The following is a 12,360-nucleotide window of genomic DNA, read 5'->3' as shown; positions in this document are numbered from 1 at the left end:
CTATGCCTGTGATTCAAGAGTTGTACTTATTTTTGTTTCCTGCAGATTGTGTTTATTTGTAATATTTAGATATTTGATCCACTTTCATTTTAGTTTCACGTGTGGTGAGATATATGGGTCTAGGCTGAATCTTCTGCATGTGGATATCCAGTTTTCCCAGCACTGTTCATTGAAGAGGCTGGATGTTGGCAGCAGTGCCAGAGCTCTAACATATCACTAGAGTGTATATTTCTTCTTCAGGATCCCCCTACCCCAATGTAATGATTTCTGCCACCAATGCTGGCTTCCCACAGTGAAAACAGAGCTGTCTCTCACGCAGTCTCTATGGAAGGGCGTGACTCAGTCCTCAAGGGAAATTCTCCTGGGTGTTGCTGTCTTTTTCAATCAGGTCGGTCTGTTGGTTGTCCGCTCTGTTGTTCCCTGCTGTGGAGAACCCAGGGACTGGAGCAGGGCACATGCTTCCCAGTGTGTGGAGACGGAGTCCAGATCTGTGTTGATTTATCCCAGGAAGCCAGCCGAAGCTTTATAGCAGGGCAGTGGATAATCTCAGCAAGCTGCACCTCTATTTCTCCTGAAGTTCAGACTGGTTTAAGGCTGTGAGGCTGGGATCAGAGCCGTTCAGCCTGTAGCAGTCAGTGCACCCTCTTTGGACTTGAACTCACCTGGAAGCCTCTGGATGGAGCCAGCAGTTGTTCTGAGTTCTGAGCTTAGTTAGCCCTTCTCCAAGATAACTCCCCGCCAATTGCCTTCCCCTGTGGGATGGCCAAACCCGCTCCGCTCACTAGTCGGTGCAGTCCATTGCATCCGCTCCTCTGTTGCTCTGCTGCATCTCTGTATGGAGGCCGCTCAGTTTACCAGCAGTTGCTGTGTGCCCATAGGTTTGAACTGCTGCTCTCACGCATCGAGTCCAGAGTCAGGAAGAAGACACCACTAGCCACTGTCTCCTGCTTCTTCACTGAAGTTTCTTTCTTCTTTCGTGTGGCTTCATTTCTCACTTCAAATCCTAACTGGTTCCAGAAGAGCCACTTCCCTTCCCCTCTTCCTTGCATTTCTATATTCCAGTGTCTGGACAGCAAATCTCAGAGAGGCGCTTTTTCTGCTGCTCACCACTCCATCCTTGATTTTACTTCTTGTGGCAAAGACTAAAATATTTACTTTCCAGACCGTCAGAGAAAAAAAATTCATTTCTGTCGTAGTTTTTCACATCACTAGGACAAAATCCATGGTACCCACAGTTTAAAAAGGAAGAGAGTTTCATTTTGGCTCATGTTTTCAGTAAATGGGTGGCTGACTCCAGTGCCAGAAGGTCATGGTGGAAGGGCCTGGTGGAGGAAACTGCTTACATCGCCACAGCCAGGTGACAGAGCTACGGGAGGAGCTGGAGAGGGAGAGAATACCCTTCTGGGTCAGGGTCCCGGGGACTTGGCTTTTAACTGGACTCCACTCCTCACAGCACACTTACTAATGAATCCACCCATGAGTATGGTGTCCTCACGATCCAGTCATCTTCCACAGCCCTGCCTCTCAGCACGCCAGAGTTTGGGGGACATTCTAGATCTAGACCACAACAGCTTGTTGTAGAGGATGACTCTATCTTAATGCTTCCAACTACATGAATTAAATTGTATTCAGCGGGGCGTAAAGTACTTAAATATTTTTGCACTCCTTAAGGAGAACCTTGGTTCTGCCAAGTTTGTGTTTGGCTCTTCCCACTCATAATCTTAGCTTATTTGGCCTGTAGTTGAACACATCGTGGAATTTTGTCAAGCTGCGTTCAGCGAATATATTTGAAATAAGGTAGTTGAAAGAATTGGGAAGATGTAAAAGAATCAGAAGGAAGGTCATGTTAGGGGGACAGTTTGGGGAATATAGAGAAGCTGCAAGAATCAGGTGGGTTCATTTATTTGGAGTGGATTAGGTTGGATATTTGGAGGTGAATACATTTAGTAGAAATTTATAAAGTTTGCTTGATTAGGAACTGCCTTCTGTTTAATCTTGAGAAACGCTCATGAAGATTTGTACTGTGGTAGAGAAAGTCATTCATAAAATACTAGGAAGCTGCAATTAAAGGAAGAGTTTGTGGATGTAGTTTACTTCTAGTTTATTTTGGAGTTAAACAGAAAAATATCAGAAAAGTTACTTCAGGCAACTATGACTGAGTGTACTTTTCCTTTTTTTTTTTTTAACATTAACCCAAATATTACAGTTGAAATGGCAGTATTGAAAATTTCATGTAAGAAATAAATGTCAAGATTGTTTTTGAGAAATCATTTATAATTTTTAGGGAATTGTGTCTAGCAGTGCTATAAAATTTAGGTAATCATAACTGATGGTTTGAAGATTAAAAAAAGTGTTGTATAACCTCTGAAAACATGTTATTATCCATAGTAGGTATTTTAGGCTTTTGTATCTTCAGATGCAGTTGAATTTTTAAAAATTATCCAGTAGGACTAGGGATGTAATTTTGTGGCACAGTGCTTGGCTAACATGATCAAGGCCCTTGTTTACTCTGTGATACAGCAAGAAAAAAAGTCAATTAACTCATGCAGATAATAACATTTGTGAAGTCTTACAAAGGATCTACATTAAGATCAAAAGTGTCTTTCCATTTGTAAACATTCCCATTATAATCTTCCAGAGTTATTTCATGGAAAAGTTTATGTGTCTTTCCTGAGTGTATCTATAATCATATATTATATATATAATATATAATCATTGTATAATCATGTATGTGCATGTATATATGTTTTTATATAAATGAGGGTTATTCTATATATACTTTCCTTGTGTCATTGTAAATTTTAATAAAATAATTTCTTATTATACAGAGCTCATCCACTTGATAAAATTTTAGGAATAATTTCTATAAATAGTTCAGTTTTGGGGAATCATTCCATTTTAACTTGACTTCTACAGTACAGCTTTCTTAGTCACAGCTCCCTTTTTTTAAGTTTGTAAAATTTCAAAAATAGAGAAAAGTACAGAAAAAGACAAGACACTCATATACTACAATCCAGAATTAGTATCTTCATACATTTACTTACATTTTTAAAAAGAGAAATGGATATTTGTATACGAAGCTTAGGCCCCCTCCCCATTCTTGTTCTCTTTCCTTCTCCGCTGTTTACAGGCCACCAGCACCAAGAGCTGGGTCTGTGTCCTCCCAATTAATTTGGAAAACATTTATATACATACGTGTTTTCATTACCCATATACTGTAAAATATCAAACTTCATGAAGGAAGCTTCATTCACATTTATAGAAAGCCATTGTACGATATGAATCATTCTGCAACTTTTTCCCCCTCTCAACATTTTTTAGATTTTTCCATTAACACGTGGCTGTCACTTGTTGGATTTTTATAGATGCATTTGTAGTATTCATCATAAGAACTTTCCATTTTGTTCCAGATGAATATTTAAATTGTCTCCAATATGTGCCTTCTACAAATTAAGCTACAAAGAAGACACTGGTATTTCCTGAGAATATATACAAGTGAAACTAATATGTATTTTTGGATTTGTTCCAAGCATTGTTTTCCTGCTTCCAAGGTCATAATTCTGTCTTCAATCCCTATAGGTTTTACTTTTCTGTGTAACTCATGGGCCATTTTCCTTTTCCCAAAGACAGATTACCTCCAAGTAATTTTTAAAAGTCTTATTATTTTCTCATGTCTTAATGCTGTCTCTTTCATATTCCAAATTTGAATAAATGCATAGGTCTATTTCTAGAATCTCTTTTGCTATGCTGAGTCACTATGACAAAGCCTTCTTATCAGTAGATGATAATATGTGTTTTTGTACCTTACACCTTATTTTTCTTATGCTGGTTAAGACCTCCAGATTTATGCTGAATGCAGCACCAGGCCTCTATTTCCTGTTCTCAATTTTAGGGAATTTTATCTGGAGTGACAGTGTTCCCTTTCCTGTAGTTTTTTTAGTTGATCACAGTTTTTTCATCATACCAGTGTCTTTTTCTTAGTATGACCTGTTGGTATTCTCTAAGTATTAGCATTTGTTAAAGTTCACCTCACTTTGCTTCAAAATATTTCTGACGTACTGTGAGATGCAAATCTCTGGTGGATGTTTTCCCATTTTGAAGATATTCACAGTAGTTTTAATGCGTATGAATTTTCTAGTGTCTAATGTGGTGTGACTTTAGGCTGAAAAGTATTCTTCGTTCACTACACTGATAAGGCTTCTTACCTGTGTGTATTCTCAAATGCAGGTCTAGGGTTGAGAAATTGGAGTAAGCTTCATTATAACCATAGGGGTTCTCACCTTTATGGCTTCTCACATGCCCAGTAAGAGATGAGCTCTGAGAGGCTTTTCCTCATATATTGTATTCATAAGGCTTATCACCTGAATGAGTCCTCTCATGGACAGTCAGTGATGTTTGTTGGGAGAAGGCTTTTTCCACATTCATTACATGCATAGGGTTTCTCTCCACTGAGAATGTTTTGATGCTTTATGGGGTTCTTCTGGCTAAAAGTTGTTCCACATTGATTACATTTAAAGAATTTCACTCCAACATGATTTTTCTCACTTCCAGTAAGATTTGTTCTGCTGCTAGAGGTTTTTGCACACTGCTTACATATGAAGGACTTCTCTCCCATATCAATTCTCTGGTGTCTGATGAGGTTTGACTTCTGAACGATGAACTTTCTGACAATCCTTGGACTCGAAAAGGTCCTCTCCAGTGTGAATTGTCTGATGGATAAGAAGGTTTTCCTTTTGGATAAAGGATTTTCCATAATTATTACATTCAGAAAGCTTTTCTGCAATGTGGTCATTCAGTGTTTAAGGAGACACTGTTTTTTCACTAAAGGCTTTCCCACATTCATTGTACTTAAAAGGTTTCTCCCTGCTATGAAAGTGCTCTTGCTTGGTGAGATTGGATTTGTGGCTGAAGATTTTCCCACATATCTTACAGGCAAAGGGGTTTTCCACATTATAATTTCTCTGCTGAATGAGGTGTGACATCAGAATGGAACCTTTCTTACATTCACAAGATTTCTCTCCAGTGTGATTTTTTTTTTTTTTTTTATGAATGAGGAAGAACTTACTTTTGGCTGAAGACATTTCTGCATTTTTTACATTATAAGTCTTTTCTGTGTATGCCTTACATTATAAGGTATTCTCAGTAAGCCTCAATAAACACCTTTGTGTTTATATCTTTATGCACTTATTGAAGCATGTATAGAGGATACTTTCTATTAGAATTACTTAAAGCAGAATATTAATTAAGAAAATAGACTCAGAGTTTAAGCTGTTTAGGTTCTGTTACCAGGCCTTCCATTTGACAAGCTCTGTGACCTTGCCCAAATTCTATATTCTCTGTACCTCAGTTCCTCAAATGTAAATGGAGATAATAGTAGTTTGTTAGAAGAATTACATTTAAGTGCTTATTTATAAAGTGCCTTCAAACTGTATTTTCACTCTAACTGGCAATTATTATGTCACTTAGTAGATTTTTTCTTGCCTTTATTTTATAATATTTAGCTATTTTGCATTAAACTACCAAAATGTTTAATTTGAACTATAAAGAAAGCGCCTTTGAACAGTTAATTGCTATAATTGCACAGAAAATGTAGTAACAGCATGATGGGGTATAGTAGTTTGAAAACTGCAAACTATTATTATACTGACTATGTCACCTGTAGATAAACTAAATTTACTAGAATGTTTTTCTCTTTCTTTAATCCACATACTTCAGGTGTTTTATAGGATAGTGGTAAGAAAGCAGAAATACTTTTCCCACAAAATTTCACTCTTTTAAACCATTTAACCTTTATTCTTTGAAGTCTTTTAATAGATTGTAAGCTTCCTGAGGGCAAATTTGTTTAGTGTTTTAGTCCTGGTGTCCAGCAGAATGACACAGGGAAAGTCTTTAGTAAGGGTTCACTTGAATGAATGAAGGCATTGTTGAGAAGAGAGGTGGAGGGTAAGTCAGGAAGAGAAGAGAATAAGAAATAGATCATAGAGCAAAGAAGAAAAAAACAGAACAGAGGAGAAAAAAGTGGTTAAACATGGGAAGAAGCAACTTTGTGTTGAACCCACTGTGATGTAACGTGGCTAAGACTTTGATGACAGCCTGGTTCAGACTGGTGGTAGAAAGTGCTAGACAGTTTCAGAAACAGATCCCAGTGTGTACTATCTTCATTTAAAGGAGATCATGTAGAAGGCCAGAGTTTTATAAACATCAAAGCGTAATGTATTATTTGCTCTCTAACTTTTATATAATAAATAAAATAAAATAAATTTTATATAATTTTAACATAGTATTTTCTTTATATGATAGTCATAATGTGAACTCTTCCATGCAAGTAAACTTCCAGATAACTGAAGTTTGTTTTCCATCATAGTCAAAAGCATAACTTTCCTAGATTTGATGAGAATATCTTATTTCTATAAGATGTGTTTTATAAGATATTCTCATCAAATCTAGGAAAATCTTAGAAAAAAAAATCATCTTAGAAAAGAATGATCACATTAATTTGACCTGTTCTGACAATTCTGGATTATTAATATAAATATCACTGATTTTATTTTTCTATATCCTAATGTCCTCAGAAACCTATTGAGATTTATTATGTTTTTAAACTCTAAATAAATATGGAACAATCAATTTGAGGTTTTTCAATGTGTCATAGTTTTTCTGTCCCTTTCATCTCTATTACCTCATTTAATAATTAAAAATTAAATCCATTCTTATTATGAGATTAAAACATTATAGATATGAGTCAACAATGAAAGGCTTTTTTTTTTTGTCAAAAGTCATAGTATACTCCAATGACATGTCTCTCAGAGCACTGGTAAAAATTTTGTTCGTGTAATCTGGTTTTTCTCTCAAACACATGTGCATAAATATACACTGATAGCATCAGTTTGCTTGGACTGCCACACTAATTACCAATAGAGAGGGTGGCTTAAATAACAAATTTACTTTTCAGAATTATGGAAGCTAAGAATTCCAAGATTAAGATTAAGATACCAACTGCTCCAGTTCCTAGTCAGGGCTCTTTTTCAGACCTATAGATGTCTGCCTTCTTCCTTTGTGCTCACAGGATCTCTTTTTCTATGTAAATGAGGAAAGAAAGAAATGAAATAACTACAGGCAACTAATTCCATCATAAGGAGCATTCCCTCATAACTTTCTAATCCCAATTACCTACCAAAGGCTCCATCTCCAAATATTATCATATGGGGGCAGAGCTTCAACAGATAAATTTTGGGGACAAAATTCTGTCCAATGCATGTGTACACATACATGTACTTTAATATATATGTTGGAACAGTGTGTTCTTCTACATCTTACCTTTTATTGAAAATTATGTCTGGGAAGAATCTTTCCTATGTGTACCCTGTTCTTTCTAGTGGCATTAGATGCTCTACTATATCATAGGTCAATTAAAATTTACTCAGCCACTGTCCTATTGATGGACATTTAAATGTTCTCTAGTTTTTGCTTCATAACCAGTGTTGTAACAAACATCTTCAGACAAACAGATTTTGTGCATGTTGTGCATGTTTTTGGTAAGACAGGTATGTAGATGGACAAAGCATATCTTGATTTAAAATTTGAGAAACAGTTTCAAGTTGACCTTTGAAAAATTTGTACTGATTTTTTCACATCAACAGTATATAAGTGTTTCTATTTTTTTCAATGTAGTTACTGGATATTATCGATCTTTTCCATACATGTCAGTTTTAGTAGGTAAAAGGTAATTTGCTGTTTGTTTAACCTAAAGATATTTGCCTTTGGGTTGCATACTGAATAATTCCACATGCTTATTGATCATTTGAATTTTTTCTTGAACTTCCTACTGTGTTGTCTCTCAGTGTTAGGTTGTCTTGTGAGAGTTTTTCTTCAGTATGAGGGCTTTTGTTCATAATTTGTACTACAAACATTTCAGTAAGACTGTAAGTTTGATTTTTGATTTTGGGTTATGATTTCTTTAACTTTCAATAAATTTAAATTTTTATAAAGTTAGATTATTTAGTACTTTCTTTTACATCTTTTGGGGTTCATATCTTGCCTTGAAAAGCTGAACATAAATATTTTAACACTACATGAGAGGTATGTATGTTTTTATGGTAGAAATATTTCCATCAGGGACTAAATGCATTGTCTGCAGCCATAAATTATTTGGTCTGTGTGTACGTATTCATTTGGTGTATAATACTCTTTTCAAATCTATATAGAATACTTTTCTAAAGTGTTATTGTAATATAGGGATTTAGAAATAGCTTGCCATCAATTTAAACTGCCACACAACTGAATATCACTTTCTTTTCTTTAAAATAAGTTCAGTATTATCTACCTCATGATTATTATGAAAGTTAAATGAGATAGCATGTGCAAATTATAATGGTTTGTGTTAAGTCAATGTTTACCAAGTGCCAGTCAGTAAATATATAGTACGTTTGTTCATTTGCTCCTTCAAACAGTGCCACGAGGCAGGTGTTATATACTGATAGAATCAGTGAGAGAATGGATTCAGTGGGCTTAATAATCTGTCCAGTGTCTCAGATAAGAAGTAGCAAAGGCAGGATGTGAATACACACTTGTCTAAAGACAGAAAGCATGGTTTTTCCATTGTACACATCTGGGATATGACAGGTATCTTTTACTTTTGTATTCCTTTTTCCATTTAGTACTTTGTTTCCATTTGTCTTTCTCTATTTGAAGAAATAAGATTCTAGACCAACACTGCCCAAGAGTACTGTGAATATTGAAATGTTCTTTTCTGTGCCTACTGATAAAGCAGCTGCCTGTTTTTGTGTAGCACTTGAGACATGGCTATTGAACCAAGGAACTGAAATTTCAATTTAAATTAAATTACATGTATCTATTGTTTTGGATATTATAAGCTTAGATGTGTGAATGGTTTTTTAAAAATATGTGTAAAGTCAACATAATTAATGTGTTGATTGATAATGTTGAAATTGTTCATTATAGGTTGAAAAATTTAGCAGAAGAACTTATGCAAACACAGCAGATGCTTTTAAATAAAGAGGAGGCTGTCCTGGAGCTAGAGAAGAAAATCGAAGAATCTTCTAAGTCCTGTATAAATAAGTCTGAGTGAGTAAAGAAAAAAAAAATTGAAGGTGGAAAGTTTAATTGATGCAGTTTTACAGAAATATGTCAGTTACATGATATTATAGGCATAACATTTCTGGAAATGGAAATTTTTAAGTTTAAAACTTTGTGTAGTTCAGTTATTTTCTAGGACTCTATGAAAATGACTTTTTAAAAATATAGTATACTGATTTTATGTCTCAACGTTTAAAACAGTTTGAAATATTTTCTGAAGAATCTTTTGTTAAAAGCTGTCTTTATTTTCCCACATCCATTTTTATCAGAAACACTGTAAATTTCTTAGCTTAAAAAGTATAAACTAATATTATGTTAGAAATTAGTTTTACTGTGTTAGAAGGGAACAAACATATTAGCCAATAGTAATCTGCTTTACCTATAAAAGTCTCTGAGATATCCTGTGTTGATATTTTTTTCTTTCTGTTGTGTGTCTGACTGATCTCGCTGGGTCCTTTTACTTTGTCTTATTAAATTCTTGTGTTTTACTAATGACATCTTTTTTACTGCTTCAAAATAGAAGTTTTCACCTAAAATTTCAATTCGCTGATCTGACTGGTAAGAGCTTGATTCTATAGCAGTGCTGTTGTGTGGTTTCTCTAATCCGGAGTGGCCCATCTACATTTCTTGCTATCACGCTCACAGACCTTGTCTGATTTATCAGTGTCCTCAGAGGATTTATAATGGATTTCTCTTGATCTATACTTGCTCTTACTTTCTGCACAGGTTTTCAAATATTGTTCACTTCTGTCGAATTTCTTATCCATTTACTGTATTTTCTTTATTGCAATCACTAGATGGATTTGTACACTGCAGAAAAAATTTGAACCATTAGTTGACAATTGCCTTATTTTTGGGAACTAGTTGTCTAAACCCACCCATGTTAGGACCTATTCTTTTTCCTTATTTCAATAGATGTTGCTTGTTCTAAGTCCATTTCATTTATTCCTTGTGATTTTGTTTTTGATATCCTATTATCCCTTACTTCCCAGGAATTTTATATTATTTATATATATTATGTTTGCTTTTTCTTCTCAACTGGGTCTTTGGACTCATTTTTAAATATACTTGTCTAGAGTCCAAAAACAAGACAAAAATTAACGATCTCCACCTCTCTGCACTTCCCCAATATCTCCTCCCCTTTATTTAATTAATTTACTTTTGTAGTGCTATGACTCTAACTCAGAGCCTCCTGCATGCTTGGCTAGTGTTCTACACTGAACTATACCATTAACCCCCCCCAAACACTTTATTGATCTCCATACTCTGATTTCTCTTCAGATCATAAAAATCTTTTGCCCTTTATTGATCTTCAATTCCTCCCGACCCCAACTGCTATGTTTAGCTTCTGTTCTCTTAAATTTGTTCTGGGTAATTGTGCTCACTCATTTCACTTCCCAGTCAGCCTCTCCCTCTCTCCTTCTCTGTCTCCCTCTCTTTCTGCCTTTGCCCTGTAGAAATAGGTATCTCTGAGATTGCTAATGTCTTACGTCGGTATTTAAATTTAGCTACTATCTTACTTGAACTCTAAGAGTATCTGACTTTACTGACGTCATGTTCCTTCTTTTTTCTTGACCATTGGAACTCAGGATGTCAGTTACTCATTTCAGTCTCTCCCTGTGCAAACTCAGATCTCTTCCACTCAGCCAGTCCATGTTGGAGTTACTGAAGGCATGCCCAAGGCTGTGTAACTCTTTTTCCTGAAGTCTTTCCCTAGGTGATATGCCAATGATGACCCACCTTTGCTACTCTCATATTTCTTCCCTACTTTAAATGTCTCTTTGGATGCTTTAGAAGTACCCCATGTTCCCCATGAAATAAAAATCTCTCTGTACAGTCTAATCCAGCCTCACCTATTTATCTCATTAGTATTAGTTATTTCAGGGAATGACAACTCCATCTATCCTGTTAAACCACTTAGAGTATTAGGAGTCCTACTTCTCTTGTTTATAATATAGTTCTTTTTACTGTTTGTTATTAAATTTCTGTCACAGTCAGTTTGGGCTGCTATAAAAAAACTACCCTAGACTGGGTGGTTTATAACACCCAGAAACAGAATTTACTTCCCAATTTTACTTTGTTATGGAGGCTGGAGTCCCAAGATCAGGATGCCAACTTGGGTGTGTTCTTTAAGAGCCCTTTCCGGGGTGCAGACTGCTGCCTCTCATTGCATCTTCACATCCCAGAATATGGGTGGGAGAGTTATCTTGAATCTTTTTTAAGGGCACTAATCCTGTTTATAAGGAGGCCACCCTCATGACTTAGTTATCACCCAAAACCCCCACCTCTAGTTACCGTTATGGGGATTATGATTTCAATTTAGAAATTTTGGCAGCACATAATCATTCAGTTCATTGAAATATTGTATTGGAATCATAGCACGAAACTTTCCATCCTTAATTCTGGGCGTCAGGTATTTTGTCCCAGCAGTGAGCAAAAAGTAACAGCTCTGAATGTTTAGCTGCCTTGAAAATTCCTTCACCAGATTAATTAGTCTTACATTTTAAAATTCAGCCTTACATAAAGTCTTAGGACACTGGCAAAAGTGATGGAAAACTGCAGGCATCAAAATTAAGAAAGTGTTTATTTCACATGAGTACCTTAAATACATTCATACAACACAATGTATTGAATTACAAAGATTCATACTAGACACAGCCATGTGTGTTCATTATCAAGTGTATACATTATTTATGCATTGTGTCTGCACTCTGGTCATTCAACAGTAAGTCTGGAGTTTATCTGTTTACATAGGCATTTACTGCTCCTCCAAAGGTGCCTCTTGGGTATATATAAATATTTAATTATGTATTGTCATTTGTTTTGAGTAATATCATTAATAGTATTTATATTTAATTAGAAATTAATATTATTACTTTATCATTCAGTGTGTCTGTCATGTGTTGCCCTCCATATGCTAAATATGTCCATCTGGTGGACTGTTAACTGGGGCTTATTTTTGGGATAAGGCTTATATTAGGTGCATCCTGAAAAATCATGCCTGGGCTTATCTTCCAGCTAGGTCTTGTTTTCAGGGAGATATGGTAGTAGTTACTGAGGTTGCACCCTGCTTAATTAGATTGGAATTTAGTTCTTAAGACATCAGTCCACAGCTTATTTTTAAATAAATCTCTTAGTGCCTACGAGTAATTATTCCATTTTTGTTTTGGCCTTTTTAAGTTTTAGTTTCAGAAGGTAACATGTTTTTACTGTGTTTTCTGATTCTAAAGCTTCCTAATCTATGGTCCTTTGCATATTAATAAC

General features: G+C 35.5%; 1 protein-coding gene across 3 annotated transcripts in view; it reads left to right on the top strand.

The window, feature by feature from the left end:
• The window catches only part of Fer (fer (fps/fes related) tyrosine kinase), a 368,631-nt gene that overhangs the window by 85,188 nt on the left and 271,083 nt on the right, over window positions 1–12,360 (top strand). For all 3 annotated transcript variants that reach the window (XM_013513026.1, XM_005382177.1, XM_013513027.1), the window contains one exon: window positions 8,962–9,084. In XM_013513026.1, coding sequence (XP_013368480.1) covers window positions 8,962–9,084 — 123 coding nt within the window. The remainder of the gene's footprint in view (window positions 1–8,961; window positions 9,085–12,360) is intronic.

This window comes from Chinchilla lanigera, unplaced genomic scaffold, assembly GCF_000276665.1.
Source record: "Chinchilla lanigera isolate Chin_1 unplaced genomic scaffold, ChiLan1.0 scaffold00017, whole genome shotgun sequence".
Lineage (NCBI taxonomy): Eukaryota > Metazoa > Chordata > Mammalia > Rodentia > Chinchillidae > Chinchilla > Chinchilla lanigera.
Note: the sequence above shows the minus strand (reverse complement) of the source record. Positions and strands in the feature narration are given on the sequence as shown.